The sequence below is a fragment of the Ictalurus furcatus genome, chromosome 13 (genome assembly GCF_023375685.1).
Source record: "Ictalurus furcatus strain D&B chromosome 13, Billie_1.0, whole genome shotgun sequence".
Classification (NCBI taxonomy): domain Eukaryota; kingdom Metazoa; phylum Chordata; class Actinopteri; order Siluriformes; family Ictaluridae; genus Ictalurus; species Ictalurus furcatus.
Genome location: NC_071267.1, coordinates 12,220,241 through 12,236,495, shown reverse-complemented (window position 1 = coordinate 12,236,495; position 16,255 = coordinate 12,220,241). Strand labels below are relative to the sequence as shown.

The following is a 16,255-nucleotide window of genomic DNA, read 5'->3' as shown; positions in this document are numbered from 1 at the left end:
GTTAGTGTAAATATGAGCTTACACACCTGGGCATGAGTCATGCACGGGATCCTGAACACTTCCGATCTGTAATCATCTACATAACAATAGGGGACTGTAAGTAAACAGACACACCCAGAGTGGAAAAAAAAACTGGACAAAAACAACAGCAGGGCATGTAACGTTGAAGGATCTGTTCGGTAAACATTCTGTATGATATATACAGGTACAATTCCTCCCCATGATAAGAATTTGTCATCCTGTGATATTGATGAGTTCCAGCCCAATGTATGTAGTCAGAATCGGTGTTTACGTTTCAAACTTGTACTTGATACATAGTTTAAGACTTAAGTTTGCACTATTTAAACATATGTATTTTTATTCCATTCAATACAGTTCAACTGATTTATCAAGCGTACTTACCTACTATATAGTAGGAGATATACACGTATTCTATATACTATATATTAGGTAAGTATGTGGAGTATAGTATAGTATTTGATGATTACCGTAAAAAATACCACGAAATATCGTGATATGGTTTTAAGTCTATATCGCTCCTCCCTAGTGGACATGTATGAGTTAATGACTAGCTAATGACTAGAGCTTGGATGTGTTCAGGATGCTGTGTATGACTCATAGCCAGGTGTGTAAGTTTATAATTGATTACAGACTTGGCCTCAAGTCATGATTAAGAAGCAGGGAGTGATCCAGTGTCGGCGAGTTTGATTAGAGCGTTGCGACTGAAATTCCACACCTGTGCCATGGGGGGATTTGGTGTCCTGTGCAGGATAGAGGAGGACGACTAATTTATCGCATCGGATCTCCTCACTCGGATCTGTTCAGCTTCACGACATCGTGTCTACCTCCCTTGTGTAATGTGGCGTCACGTGGGTGTGTCCCTGCCGCAGGCCCGCGTGCTGTATCAGCTCTCACGCAGCATGTTTTAGATGTCTGTTAATCTGGCACAACTGTTTGGAATTGATTTTATTGAGTCAGCTTGGTGTCATGGAATAAGACTAGAAATTTGCTAAGCTGTAATGTTGGCATTAGTAAGTTCTGAAATAGCGATTAACTCGTTATTTACTATAATAGCTCTATCTCAAAAATCTAAAACCTCCCTGAACATCTTGCATATTAATCTTTATAATGAACAAGTGATAGCTGGGATCTCGTAACGAAATTCAGAATTGAATTCTTTAATCACTGTGTGGGTCTATATTCACTGTCGTCTGTCTACCCACAATGCCATTAGTCATTGTTTCATCTCTACTAAATAGATTGACGCAGCAGCACTTTAGTCTTTCAATCTATCCAGCTCACTCCCCTCCTTATTCTGCTCAAACAGATCAGCCTCCAGAGAGCCAGCGTCCATGCCGACACCTCCATCAACGCCATCATGCTCGTCACCTTGTTGATCGCTACCTAGCCGAGCCGAATCTCCACAGTAAATCAGATTACCTGTTTAATATAGCTGCATTGCATTCTGGATCTTTGAGTCGAAAAGTTTGCCGTCCGCGCTATTTGTATGTTGGATTTCTCATTAATATGACATTGAAAAATGGTTGCTGAAAAACGGTGAGAGAGGAAAGACATTCTTGCTGCCTTATTTTTGAGATTGTTGATATTTTTTTTCCCCCTTTTCATATTAAACACGGTTGTGACTGTGCAGGCAATGTTCCCTTGCTAACTTCTCACAGGAAAACCAAAAATACAGCACTAAGCTACTAACTAGCAGCAGAATCGCTAGCTATGTCAATAAACATATTTAACAGAGAACTTTTCCTATAATCTTCTATGACTGAATTTGTCATAATTTGGTGATTAGGAAGTCATTAAGATATTTTAGTTACATAAGAAAGCATAAATACAAATCCTGAAATTTTTCCATAATTTTTCATCAAAAATTAAAATGATTTTCGCTTGCCTCTAAAGCTCGTCTGCTTTTAGGACATCACCACTCACACACACACACACACACACAGCGGGGTTAAAATAATATTAACCAGTAATATCATGTCCCTCTCTCATATCCTCAACCCCAGCTATCACTGTCGAAAATACTTAGCTTGTTTCACAAGCATGATTAAAATGAATTGTTATTTCCCTTTCATATTGTCTTTTAGCCTGGATTGCTGCTTTCTACAGAGTTTGTGCTTCGTGACTATTTATTGAAGGGAGTCCTGAGAGACTGTGGCCCACTTCTGGATAAAGGCGTGAACGCAGTGACACAGTTCAGGATGTCGCCCTGATTTTGTCACTCTTTACACTAAAATACAAGTAAAAACTTAACACTGTTGAGGTATACATTTAGACTAGAATGAAGTTATACATATGGTTGCTACAGATACTCTCACATTATACGGAGATTATTAGTTGTGAATTGAATCAGTAATTCAGTGTGAATAAACAGGTTTTAAGAAATGAATGAAGCTGTGAGCATATACAGTCTGAGAGGACGAGTGAAAATGCTTCGCTTTGGCATTGTTTTTCAATTTAACACAAAGCTTTTCATTACAAATGATATCATCAGGAATAACTTGAGTAAAAAGTAGAAATATTTACATGAATTTCAGAATTTCGTACTATTTAGTTTGTCCCCTTTTTTTGCTGTAATGTCAGTGCGCACTCGGCATGGTGCCTGAACATATGCCTGAATAGAAGGAATAAGACTCATGGAAAATCTGACCTTTTGCACCAAGGAGTTAACATATCAGATTTGCTTAAATTTGAATAGTGACACAGAAATTGGGCAATATGTTAAATTTTGAATAGTGAAGATTTCCTTTTGTCTTTTAGAATTTTCTGACTTGTAAAACTTTTTATTTCTAGTTTTAAATCAGTTGTTGAAAATCTGGGATTTTTAAGTGATCCCCGAATTTTGGACCCCACTGTATGACTTACAGTAGGAGTGGGGGGTGAGAGTGCTTTTTGTCTGTACTGGTACACCTTAATAGTAGTCACTGACTACGTTTACATGGACAGCAGTAATCTAATTATTGACCTTACTCTGAGTAAGACAATATTGTGTGTTTACATGAGTTGCTTTTAGAATACTCCTTTCATGTACCCGTTTTACATATTATAGAACATAATTAGATTAACGGCACACGTCATTACGTCACCGCGCCACGCCGTCCGACGTCCCTCCAGAATTCCACGTATCAACATACAGTTCGTCTTTGTTATGATACCGTATACAGTTTTGGGTGTTTTTATTTTTAATTTTTACGAACGCTTCAAGTGTGGTTAATTATTTCTCATGCTGTACGTGCAAATAGATGACTGCTTGAAGGCATGGCCCCCGTCCCAAATCGTGTACTTACCTACTGTATAGTTGCCGAGATACATGTATTTCACCTACTATAGGCCTATAGTAGGCAAGTACGTGGTTTGGGACGCAGCCGTGCTCTCTTGTTTGCCGTAAAACGGTTGAGCACTGCCGTGTGTGATCGTGTCCTGTCGCAAAATGCGGTGAAAACTCTCACACGATGTTAATAATGTGATTAAGGTGTTTACATGACTGTAATACACCTCGATAATGCGAATAAAACAGGAGTACTCCACATGCCTTAATTCGATTTGTGTTTACTTCGAGTATGACCTTAATCGGATTAGGGTAATTAAAAATTGCTGTTTACATGGTAGTTTCTTAATCAGGGTATTGTCTTAATCGGGTTAATATCGTATTATTGTTGTCCATGTAAACGCACTGAGTGGTCAGTAATCAGATTAATGTACTGAAGATTGAAAATACCGTTCAGTTGTTTTTGTATTGATGGGAAAAGCTAATGCACTGACCTGTAAGATCACGAGTGTAGATACAATGTCAGGTAAATATGTATAATTTTATAAATGCCATATATTTACGGTGTAGAGCAAAAATTGTCATTCAGAAATGGGGAAAATGTGCAGCATTGGAGCTGCTTGTGACGTTTTGATTAGCTCGCACGTCGATCTTGTCCGATTAAAAATGCAGAGCAGGTTTCTCTCCCTCAAACACGAATCGCTAAAGACTGTTTTCGCATTCTAGCCACTACTAACCTGCAGTGCTGGAAAGGTGACTCAGTTCACCCAAATCTGGCGAACAAGGTGAACATGCATGTTGTGTAAGCATTAAATTCTCGCTACAATTTGCATACAAGTCCTATCTAAACCATTTAGCTTGTGCTGGGCCTCTTTGTTACTTTCTCTTTGATGAACACATGGTAGTTGTTGCTTGGGTTTCTTGCAGAACAGCAAAAAACAAAAAGGGTTTGCCATCTGGACTTGGTCTGTCCAGATTATTCAGAGCAATTTTGATATTACCAGGGTGATTAGTCATGCCTCATATTTGACTGCCTTCTGCGCAGGGCCGTGGTCGGCCTGGCACCGAGCCCACACGCGGCTGTGCTTTTTTCCAGCCTCGAGTTGACAAAATGACGCTACCAGTGGTTGCTCTGCTTTCCAAACTTTTTATACTCTAGAGCTAATCTTGTAGAGTTCATTTTGTTAAACCGTGTCAAAGAAATGAGAAGTGAGAACTAAAACTGTACCCTGTGTGGAGACGTTAGGGGAAGTGTATTCTGATGTATTTCTGATCTTTATTAATAGGAAGCGGGGAAATACAGAATCACACATTTCATATTCGCTTATGAAATTTCATCATCTTTTCATCCAGTGTTTCAAAGCAATTAGGTTTATCCAGCGGACTGTAAAATAAAGCCAGGAAGAGGCCGTGCTGTCTCCCTGACATGAGCCAAAGTGCTCCAGCGCTACAATATACAGAGGGATTATTTATTTATTTGTTTATTTATTTATTTGTTTATTTTTAAATAGAAGACTTCAGCCAATCAGATCCTGAGCTGAGCTCGAGCACTCCATGCTGTCATCATTACCAGAAAGCCTGTTATCATGGAGGTGCTACCATGTAAACTGCTTGGAGTCTGTTCACAACCTTTTCTCATTCTTCACTACATACATTCCAGTGCGAGTGACTCACTGCTTCATGTATGTACACATTTCACATCACCATCAAGACGGTCCAGAGTTTTCATCAAATGCTCTTTATACTTTCCTCCCCAGCTTATGGCAATTAATTGGAGGCCTTTTGCTGGATGGTATTGCCAATTTATAGGAGCAGATGTTATTTTCCAGCATGGAGAAAGTGTAACATATTTGTTTTTAAATGTGAGATTTGATCATTATAAGTGAATTGGCGGTTTGTCACCTCTCAGCTCCACCGTCCTGGGTTAGATCCTAATCTCGGGTTACTGGCTGTCGGAGTTTAAGTGCATGTCCTCCTCGTGTATTCCTGTGTTCCCGGGATAGGCCCTGGATCCACTGCCAGGACTAGGATAAAGCACTTACTGAAGATGAATGAATGAATGAATAATCGGCGATTTGGGGGGAAAACTGCATATTTGAGCTGAACATAAATCATGACTTCACCTGTATTTTGTATCATTATTGTTAACTCAACACTGTACAACCCTAATTCCAAAAAAGTTGGGACGCTGTAAATAAATAAAGAACGCAGTGATTTGCAAATCTCATAAACCCATCTGTTAATCACAATAGAACATATCAAATGTTTAAACTGAGTAAATGTACCAGTTTAAGGAAAAAATGAGGTAATTTTGAATTTGATGGCCGTAACACGTCTTAAAAAAGTTGGGACGGGGGGCAACAAAAGGCTAGAAAGGTAAGTGTTACTAAAAAGAAACAGCTGGAAGAACATTTTGCAACTAATTAGGTTCATTGGATCAGTTAAGAGATCAGTAATATGATTGGGTTAAAAAAAAGAAAAAGTATCTTTTTGGCTTTTTGTGGACTACCTGTCTTGTTTAGTAATGATTACATTAGCGTATGATGTATTTGTTCTGCAACAGTGAACATGCTTACAGCAACTCAGTGCTGAATCACTTGTGATTAAAACACGATGCACAGTCGCGTCACCCATCAGCAAAACAACACCGGCTTAATCAAAAGTCAGTAACAAGACTCCAAGACATGATTTGGTCACGTGCGACAGCATACTGCAAAAATGACAGTAAGAAATGTGTCGCCCATCAGACGTAAGGGATTTGGAGAACTAGAGAGATGATAAACCCAAAACAGCTAATCATTTTAAGACCGCTACTAAGAAACAGGTTACAAGCCACAGATCTTATGGCAGTCACCCCACACACCTGGTCTGCCTTAATAACAGTCCTACAGTGGTTGGAAGAGTTGGAAAATTTCGTTAGGGGAACGGAACACTGATTTTTATAACGCTGATGCATAGGGCATGAGAAAAGTGATGCCGTGTGTGCAGTAATGCCGGGTTTCAGCAAACGCTCTGCTGTGTTTCGCTCACATTCTTCAGGTTGTTATTAATGATGGATTCCAGGCCGCTAGTATGAGGCGTCTGGAGCTCACAGCAAATCGCTAAGCTGCTTCCATCATCGCAGCATAGTGACTATTACAGTGAAAGAGAAACAGCAGATTCTCCCGGAGCACAAAACAGTCCAGTGATCACAGATTCTGATGAGAAAATGACCAGAATGTTGGAGCTAACCGATGACAATTGACAGACGATGGAGAACAGACAGTCAGTGATGATTTTGGTGGATGTTAAGCAAATTCAGAGTGTTCCTTCAGTGTTCCCTGTGAAGACACGCGCACATGTATGTGTGCACTTGTAGGTTAGGATGCCTTGGAGCAGCCAGTCACGTTGAAACATTTCTTTGCCAAATTCTGACTTAAAAATCACCGACGTCACCTTTTAAACGTGTCGGCACTGCTTTGTGTAGCGAGTTTGCATGCGCTGTGGCCAGCTCTGTCAGCACTTTAAACCTAAAGATGGTGACGCTGTCGGAGTGTCACAGTGGCAGAATCTCTTTGCAGACAGATGGCTCCAGCTGGCTCAGAGAAAGCACAAGCTGTACTCACCACTGCTGTTGATCCCAGGCATTAACATCTCAACTTCCTCGCTCCAGTACTGGAGGAAAAACATACAGAAAAGTTCCATATGCTCACAGACCACAGCAATGCAGGTGATGACGAGCTGGCGCCTGAGTGGAAAAAGATCCAATCTCTATGCAAGGTTTATGGTGTAGGAGGATCTGAAGCTTGAGCCATTCACAGTCGAGCCTAGCTCTCCACCAGACGACCGTCCGCTTTTGTGGAGAAGAAACGCAAAATGTTTTCCCCAAACCAAGACGCTCGCTGCAGTGTTACTTCTCTACTTATGCAATCTCAGTGTTTTCTCTCCCTGCTACTGTCAGCATATTGAGAAGCAGACTCTTCCCCAAGCAGCAGTTATGCTGGTTTTCACAACTAGAAATGTGATCTAGTCAAGATTACTGGTAGCATACTAGTACTCAGTTTTGGAAGTTACAGTCCAAACAGTATCGACTTTAGTTGCAGTGTATTTGTAGCCTATAAAAATGCATCAAATCGCATCATTTATGCTTGATTATATGAGAAGAACAGCATGTTTCAGTCAAGCCAAGCGAGTTTATTTTAGTACCTAAAGTAAGGCTAAGGGTGGAGTTAGGTCGGAGTGGATTCTTCCTGCATTCTTGGATTATTTTTGATTTCTCTTTTAGTTGTCTCATGTAGCAGTTAATCAAGCTGATCTGGAATTTCTGCCTTTTATAAGACAACCATAATGCCAAGTTATGTTTAGTAACAGTACTTTTTGTGTTATTATTATTATTTTAATTACAAGCAGTGTTTCTTTTATTAAATATGTGTTATGCTTTAAAACTAAGAAATGTGTTAGAAATGTAGAGTCTGACAAAAAAGCTCTGTTCATGTAATGTCCTAATCATAACACCGATATCTTGAATATATCTATTAAATGTTTGACTTTTTAATATCACTCAGCATTCTTCCTGAAATAGGTCACATGACCAGACATGCACACCGTGTCACTGATGCTGAGCCCGTACAGGCCGTGAGACACTTTGCAAGTCAATTTGTCGCCTCCATTTCACTGGAATTGTCATTTAGTGCTTCTGCCGAATACACTTGATGTCCAGGAGGTAACTATATGTTTCAGAGAAAAGTCAGAAGTAATGCAAACAAGCATGTCAGCACAGCAGGTGAAGGAATTTCATATTTATGCATCAGTTGATATGCTTAGGTGTGTTAAAGGGCAGTTGTGCTCCCAAGATGTTACAGGTCAGAATTATATCTCTGATATTTGGCCAGCATTTAAGGATCTTGTGTACACTGAGAACCTTTGGAGAAGTCATTGGAACGGATGAATGATGTATAACATCTGTCCCAGTGATGAATTTGTTTGTGTTTGTGCTTCTGAATATAAATCCAGGAATATAAACATTTAAACATCCCAGTAATTCCCGAGTCCTTTACAGCTGTTAAGGACTAAGCTTACCCTTTGCTGCTTTGCTGCTACATGCACTATAGTGTACTTTGTCACTTCTCAATTTATACAATTCAGTTCTATTTAGTCCAATTTTATTTGTATAACGCTTTTTACAATAGACATTGTCTCAAAGCAGCTTTACAGAAATATATAAACACAGGGTACAAATTTTAAATGTGTGATTTTATACCAATTGAGCAAGCCAGTGGCGAAGGTGGCAAGGAAAAACTCCCTAAGATGTTAAGAGGAAGAAACCTTGAGTGGAACCAGACTCGGAAGGGATCCCATCCTCATCTGGGTGACAACAGATAGTGTAAAAAAGTTCATTATGGTTTTATATGAAGTCTGTTTGGCCTTAGAAGCAGCCGTAGTCCGAGCAATATGGAATTGAAGTAGATGAGGGCTCCATCCAGAGGTAGGACATCCGAAACGGATCAGACAGGTCCGGAGAGCAGAAAGGATCAGGATCTCTAGTATCTCTATAAAATCGTGTGTGGCTCGACAGAAGGAGAGAGGGAGAGAAAAGTTTGTTGGGACTGTGCTTAGCGTAACAGAAAGTCTACTCATGGTAGGCTTGAGTAAACAAATACATTTTAAGCCTAGACTTAAACACTGAGACTGTCTGAGTCCCGAACACTAATCGGAAGGCTGTTCCATAACTGTGGGGCTCTATAAGAGAAAGCTCTTCCCCCTGCTGTAGCCTTCGCTATTTGAGGTACCGTCAAATAGCCTGCAGCTTTTGATCTAAGTAGGCGTGGCGGATCATAGAAGACCAAAAGGTCGCTTAGATATTGTGGTGCGAGACCGTTTAGTGCTTTATAAGTTAATAATAGTATTTTATAATCAATGCGAGATTTCACTGGGAGCCAATGCAGTGTTGATAAGATCGGGGTGATGTGGTCGTATCTTCTGGTTCTAGTTAGGACTCTAGCAGCTGCATTCTGGACTAACTGGAGTTTGTATATGCTCCTACTGGAACATCCAGACAGTATGGCATTACAGTAATCTAGTCTAGAGGTGATGACAGTGTGCAGCATATCTCTGGTTTTATACGATGTGCAATATATACAGTTAGGACCACAAATATTTGGTCAGTGTCACTATTTTCATAATTTTAGCTTTGTACGCCACCACAATGGATATGAAATGAAACAATATGATATGCAATTGAACTGCAGACTTTCAGCTTTAATTCAAGGAGTTGAACAGAAATATCATATGAAACGTTTAGGAATTGCAACGATTTTTATACACAGTTCCCTTATTTCAGGGGCTCAAATGTAATTGGACAGATTAACATAATCATGAATAAAATGTTCATTTTTAATACTTTGTCGAGAATCCTGGCAATGACTGCTTGAACATGACCAAATGCTGGGTTTTGTCCTTTGTGATGCTTTGCCAGGTCTTTACTGCAGTTGTCTTCAGTTGTTGGATGTTCGTGGGTCTTTCTGCCGTAAGTTTTGTCTTCAGCAAGTGAAATGCATGCTCGATCGGGTTGCAATCAGGTGATTGACTTGGCCATTGCAGAATATTCCACTTCTTTGCTTTAAAAAACTCCTGGATTGCTTTCGCAGTATGTTTTGGGTCACTGTCCATCTGTAAAGTGAAGTGCCATCCAGTTAACTTCACTGAATTTGGCTGAATCTGTGCAGACAATATATTCCTATACACTTCAGAGTTCATCCAGCTGCTTCTGTCACATCATCAATAAACACTAGTGATCCAGTGCCATTGGAAGCCATGCATGCCCATGCCAACACAACGCCTCTGCCGTGGTTCACAGATGTGGTATGCGTCGGATCATGAGCCGTTCCAAGCTTTCTCTGTACTTTTTTTCTTCCCATCATTCTGGTACAGGTTGATCTTCATTTCTTCTGTCCAGAGAATGCCATTCCAGAACTGGGCTCACTTTTTTAGATGTTTTTTGGCAAAGTCTAATCTGGCCTTTCTATTCTTGAGGCTTATGAATGGTTTGCTCCTTGTGGTGAACCCTCTGTATCTGCTCTCCTGAAGCCTTCTCTTTATGATGGACTTGGGTAATGATATGCCTACCTCCTGGAGAGTGTTTTTCACTTGGTTTGGATGTTGTGAAAGGATTTTTCTTTACCATGGTAAGGATCGTACGATCATCCACCACTTTTGTCTTCTGTAGACGTCCAGGCCTTTTTGTGTTGCAGAGCTCACCAGTGCGTTCTTTTTTTTCTCAGAATGTACCAAACTGTTGATTTGGCCACTCCTAATGTTATTGCTATCTCTCTGGTGGATTTTTACATTTTTTTTGCAGCCTAAGGTTGGCCTGTTTCACTTGCATTGAGAGCTCCTTTGGCCACATGCTGTGGGTTCACAGAAACAGCTTCCAAATGTGAATGCCACACCTGGAATCAACTCCAGACCTTTTACCTGCTTAATTGATGAATAAATAACGAAGGAATAGCCCATACCTGTCCATGAAACAGCTTTTGAGTGTAATGTCCAATTACTTTTGGTCCCTTGAGAAAGAGGGGGCTACATATGAAAGAGCTGTAATTCCTAAATCCTTCCTCCAGTGTGGATGCGAATACATTTAAATTGAAAATGAGAGACTGCAAGTTAAGCCCATGTACATAATTTAACTGTAACTTGAATGTCAACAGCCAAAATAACAAAAGTTGTCAGTGTCCAAATATATATGGACCTAACTTTACATCTTGTAATACTTTTCAATAATCAAGGCATCACATTTATGTGCTGCCTTATATGTACACATTTAAAGGATGCATCCTAAACTCCTCCTTTCAGAGAGCATACTCTGCTCTGATTGGTCAGATGTCCCAGTCTGTTGTGATTGGTCTACCGCTGTCAAGTGTGTGTTGAAAAGGAAACGCCCACTACCATAACGACTTTCAGCTCCATCTGTTTGCGAGCAGCTGATGAAGAACAGAGGCGAGTTTTTTGTTACAAACCTACGTAGGTTTGTAAAGGAAGTAAGTCTGGAATCACTAACGACTCGTTTCAGCTGTTCAGAATCGCTCCCTTCTTTTGGGAGTCAATAACTCAGTTTGTCCTGTGCTTTGATTTTTGAAACTTTGCAGATTTTTTTTACATTCCCAAACAGCTCTATAACACACTGCATGAACGGTAATATTGGAAAAACCATAATAGGTGCACTTTAAGGCAGATGAAGTGCTTTTATTTGCTATTTCGTAATCAACTGTTCACTCCTGCAGTGATGTCTCTTATAGCTACTTCTGTAAAGTGAGACGAGAGAGAGTAACATGGTGGTAATGAGATGTATTGCAGATTTCAAGGCTTTGAGATAAATATTTCTTCTATTTAGATATCACTAACTAGTGTAGCAGGGCTGGGTGATCTATAATATATAATATCGATGTTGCGATAAATTATGTCACAGTACACTTTTCTGAGATATTGCGATATCATTATTGTGATATAGCGTTAAATAAAGTATCAAAGTATTGTTGTTGTGGGATTTTTTTTTTTTTAATTGCTGGGAAATTATTAGCAACCCCATCATGATGCATATTGTATATCCCAGAAATGTCTTTTTAGAATAATGACACAATATTTTTGTCATATCGCTCAGCCGTATTACCTACCGCATATAGGTAAGTGTCTACACTTACCAACAGTGACCTTCAAGCACTTCTTACCTTTAAATTGTAGTGAGTGTAATTGCTGTTAAAGCTCTGAAAGTGTAGAGCTTTCTAAGTTTCCGTGAGAAACAGGACAAGACAGTGTGATCATTAACCACAGGCACTGAATGAGTTATTTCTGCTGTGTATGACTTCACTCTTTTTTTTTTTTTTTCCTTTCCTTTTCTTGGTTTCAGGTCAGGACGCTTTGCTCTTTGTTGCTGATGAAAGCTTTAACCAACTCCAGTTATGCTCTTGTTATCTAGATTAGATCAATGACCACAATGATTTAGCGAATGTGTGGTTTTGAAAGTGCCTCTAATGACTGATTTGCTTGCAAACCCAGCTGGCATTCCAGCTTATTTACCAGTCCTAAACATCTGGATTTCACTAAGCACTGGGCATTTTAGCTAAGGAAACTTGTTCTGGAATGATGTATTCTGAAAATGTATTCTCAGTGGTATTCATTCAAGAGGAAAGAAATGTCGTTTTCAAGGAAGATGACAAGATTGTTAGATTGTTCGCTTTCAAACAACACCAGCCCACTGCAATCTGCAGTGACCGAGAAAGAGGCAGCAGAAATCTGGGCATTTTAGCCGACTTTGGAGCTCTATTGTTGATTGACATGACCCTCCTCAGACACTGCTGCAGAGCTCAGTCGATGTTTCAGTCAGTCACTTTCCCAGGGTCAGAGATTTTGTTTATTCAGTCAAATTTTTGGGAGAATTTATAAATATATTTAGTTCTTTTTAAGATCTGAACCTGTAATATATTTTGTCTTTACAAATTAAACCTCTCGTTCATAGCTATTTTTAATTTATTTAGTTTCATGCAGACTAAAATGTACATTATTTTGCATTATGTATGATTCAAAAATTTAAGAAGTTAGTATTGTGAATCGAGTTAAATCGTGACCAGAATTGCATCGTTACACCCCCAGTTAGTAATAAAATAATAAAAGATGTGTGTCCCTGATGCCTCTAAGCTAAACTGGTATAAAGTTTGTATACAGGCCAGTATTCCACTTTATTAATGCAATTTATTTTTACTGTTAGTTGTAAAGACTACTTTATTGGTGGCAGAAATTGCCAATATTAAAACTGTGTTTTTATATATATTTTGGGGAAAGGGAGTTCTTTATGGGTTTTTTAACAATATTTTTAAAGATACTTTTTTTCTTAACTGAGTATGTAATTGTAGACAAACCTATCATGACCACTGATATTGCTGATATGATTACTGCTGATCGAGTGACATCAAGATTTCATCAGGATTTTATAACTTCATATGATGTAATGTGTTGGAAACCGTTACTGAACTGAAGAAGAATGGGGAAAATTACTCACTGTTAACTTGCAGTGAGAAACATCAGGCCACAATGTTTTTACTGTAATAATCTCCTCCGTTTGAGCACATTAATGTGGTTAGGGTATTTTGTGTCAGCAAAGGCAATTCTAACATTTTATATCGTGTTACAGTTCTTTGATGAATGAAGGTTTTGTGCGTGTACCCAGAATGTTTTATGTCCAACTCTTAAACCAGCATGATGTCAGAAACTTGAAGCAATGATGCATCGACTAGCTCAGGGTTAATTAATTTTTCTGAGGCATGTACACCAGTAGAAATGAGTGTGTGGTTCAGTGTGGTTCAGTTTTGATGGTCATGACTCAATGTTTATGGTTCTTCTGTATGACTGAAGTGATATTACAGACTTTACCGCATCCTTTTCATTGGCAAGGCAAATCCAGGGAATGAAGGAAACACCAAACCCTCACCCTCCTTCTGCTGCATTTTAGAAATTGCATTGGTCTCTGTATAATGGCGTGGTGTTTTACTGTTGCTGTCTAGGTTCACACCGGTCCCATTTGTTGGATTTATGATATCAGAGCTTGCTGTATTGGCTGATCCTTGAATCTGATCCAAGGGTGAACAAATCGGTCGCCTATTTTGTGTCCCGGCTCTTAGTGTTTTATTTATAGTTGTTTGGTGGACAAGTGGGTTGAACAACCAGGATAAAAAAAACCTACTCCTTATTGATGTTTGCAAAACATGAGCTTTCATTGTGTATGTATGTACTGTACGCATAATGCAAAGGGAGGAGAAAACACCAAGGCCAGAATGTTCGTCCACCAACTTGCTGAATTTTTTTTTTTTAAAACACATTTATTTATTTATTTATTTATTTATTTATTTATTTTTGATGGTGCAAACATGATGTGCTGCTTTTGAAATTTTGATAGAAACGTATAATGAACATATAGTTTTCTGAGTCTGTATTAACTAACTTGTCATATCATAGCTAGCATTTTTTAGTCTTGTCAGTTAGGTTTCCAGACAACCCAAATTTGGTATTGATAGCACACTGGAACATTTATGATTTATGCACCTCTGTGATCTGATATTGACTTCCTCATAGTAGGCAAACAGACTCTTAAAGCTTAGTTATGTGAAACATCAAAACATGTTTTAAAGCAATTTGCGTCAGTCAGTCTGATGTTTTACAGGATTACGTGCATCATTGTACATCGGATCAGTTGGGGGAATGTCAGATCCGATCAATCAGGACTAATACCAGTCTTAATACCAGTATTCGTTATCAGATACATACACTCCTATTAATATTACATTCTTACATCAGTATTCATTGTAAGGCAATTTTGAACAATTTCAGCTCATTTATTTCCCCTCTCTTTGTTTTCCATACCTGCAGAAATCCCAGGGATCTCTGTGTTTATCAGAGACAACAGGGGTTGGCTGTGAGCTTGCTGATTTGTGCGGATCTCCAGGGAGTCCCTCAACTCCTCCCGGAGGAGACATGAATGCCCAGGGAGAAGCTGGCGCAGGGGGGCTGTTGGTACCCAGTCCTCAGAGCGAGGCGGTGACCCACGAGATGGAGGAACTGTCCCTGCAGCCCAGCCAGAACCTACCACCTCTTAACGAGCGCAAGAACGGTGAGTCCACTGCGCACACGTGCAGCTGAGAACGTTCACATACGTTCTAATTACTGAGGAACAAATATTGACGCACACGTTCACTTCATCAATCCAGATTAGAGATGCAACAACTTAATCAATAAAACCAATAATAATCGATTATGAAAATCGTTGTAAACGAATCTCATTATCGATTAGTTAGTGTGCGTGCGGCACGGGAGAGGTTTACTCACTGCGTTACTTCTGTTCTGAAAACACGCATCGGAGAATACACTTCCGTTATGTGCTATGTACTCTACCGTCTAGTGTATGAATTTTAGAAGGGTAGTATCATCTCAAATGGAACACTAGCGTTTTATTCACTAACCGGTTTCCTAGTCGATGGCACATGACGCCAAATGCATGTAATACGATGCCGCTAGCTTTATTGGAATACAACAACACTGAATTTCTTCAGTTTACTATTTATGTCAGCATTTTATGCTCAACATGACCTCAGTCACTATCAGGTGGAAAAAAAAGGGGGGGGGGGGGGGGGGGAGTTGAATGTGTGACCCAATAAGGCAGGGAATTATTTTATATTAAATGCTGTGAAGAAGACTGTAACCTGTAAACTTTACAACGCAGAGTTTGCGTAGCACAGAAGCACGACAGTGATGCATGAGCACAAACTTACATTTATATCCAAAATGCTCCACTGTGTACAAGGGGTTGGGGAAACTGATGTAAAAGGTCTAGTTTAATTCATGTTTATTGACATTATATGTTTTATTTGCGCGCTTACAGTGTAAATTCTGTTGTACATTGTACAAGGCCATGCTGCTCCTCACTCGCAATGTAAAGTTCTGTAATGTCTAATTAAAAACAGTATGACCAAAGTAAACATAAGTAAAACAATATGCCAAAAAGCAGTGAGTAATAGAGTAATAGTAAAAGTGAGATTTTATTACTAATTTAGGACTATAGTTTAATTCAGTGCTTTTTTGTGCATCCATAAAAAATCCATAAAAAATATTGCATTTTATATATATGTGTGTGTGTGTGTGTGTGTGTGTATGTATGTATGTATGTATGTGTGTGTGTATATATATATATATATATATATATATATATATATATGTGTGTATATATATATAATATATAATATATATATATATATATATATATTTGTGTGTGTGTATAATATATAATTGGACAAACAGTTGTGTTAATGTAAAGTTTTAGTCTGAAGGTTCTATTTGCAAACAAAAAAATGGTACTGAAAGGTGAACCCCCCCCCCCCCCCTGCCGATTAATCGGAAAAAAAATAAATAAATAATCGGCCAAATAATCGCTAATGATCGTTAGTTGCA

The 16,255-nt window shown here is 39.1% G+C and overlaps 1 protein-coding gene across 1 annotated transcript in view; it reads left to right on the top strand.

Annotated features, from left to right (window-relative positions):
- mrtfba (myocardin related transcription factor Ba) overlaps positions 1-16,255 on the top strand; it is a 30,478-nt gene that overhangs the window by 1,744 nt on the left and 12,479 nt on the right. The window contains exon 2 of the mRNA XM_053640451.1: positions 14,681-14,921. Coding sequence (XP_053496426.1) covers positions 14,786-14,921 — 136 coding nt within the window. The 5' untranslated portion in view covers positions 14,681-14,785. The remainder of the gene's footprint in view (positions 1-14,680; positions 14,922-16,255) is intronic.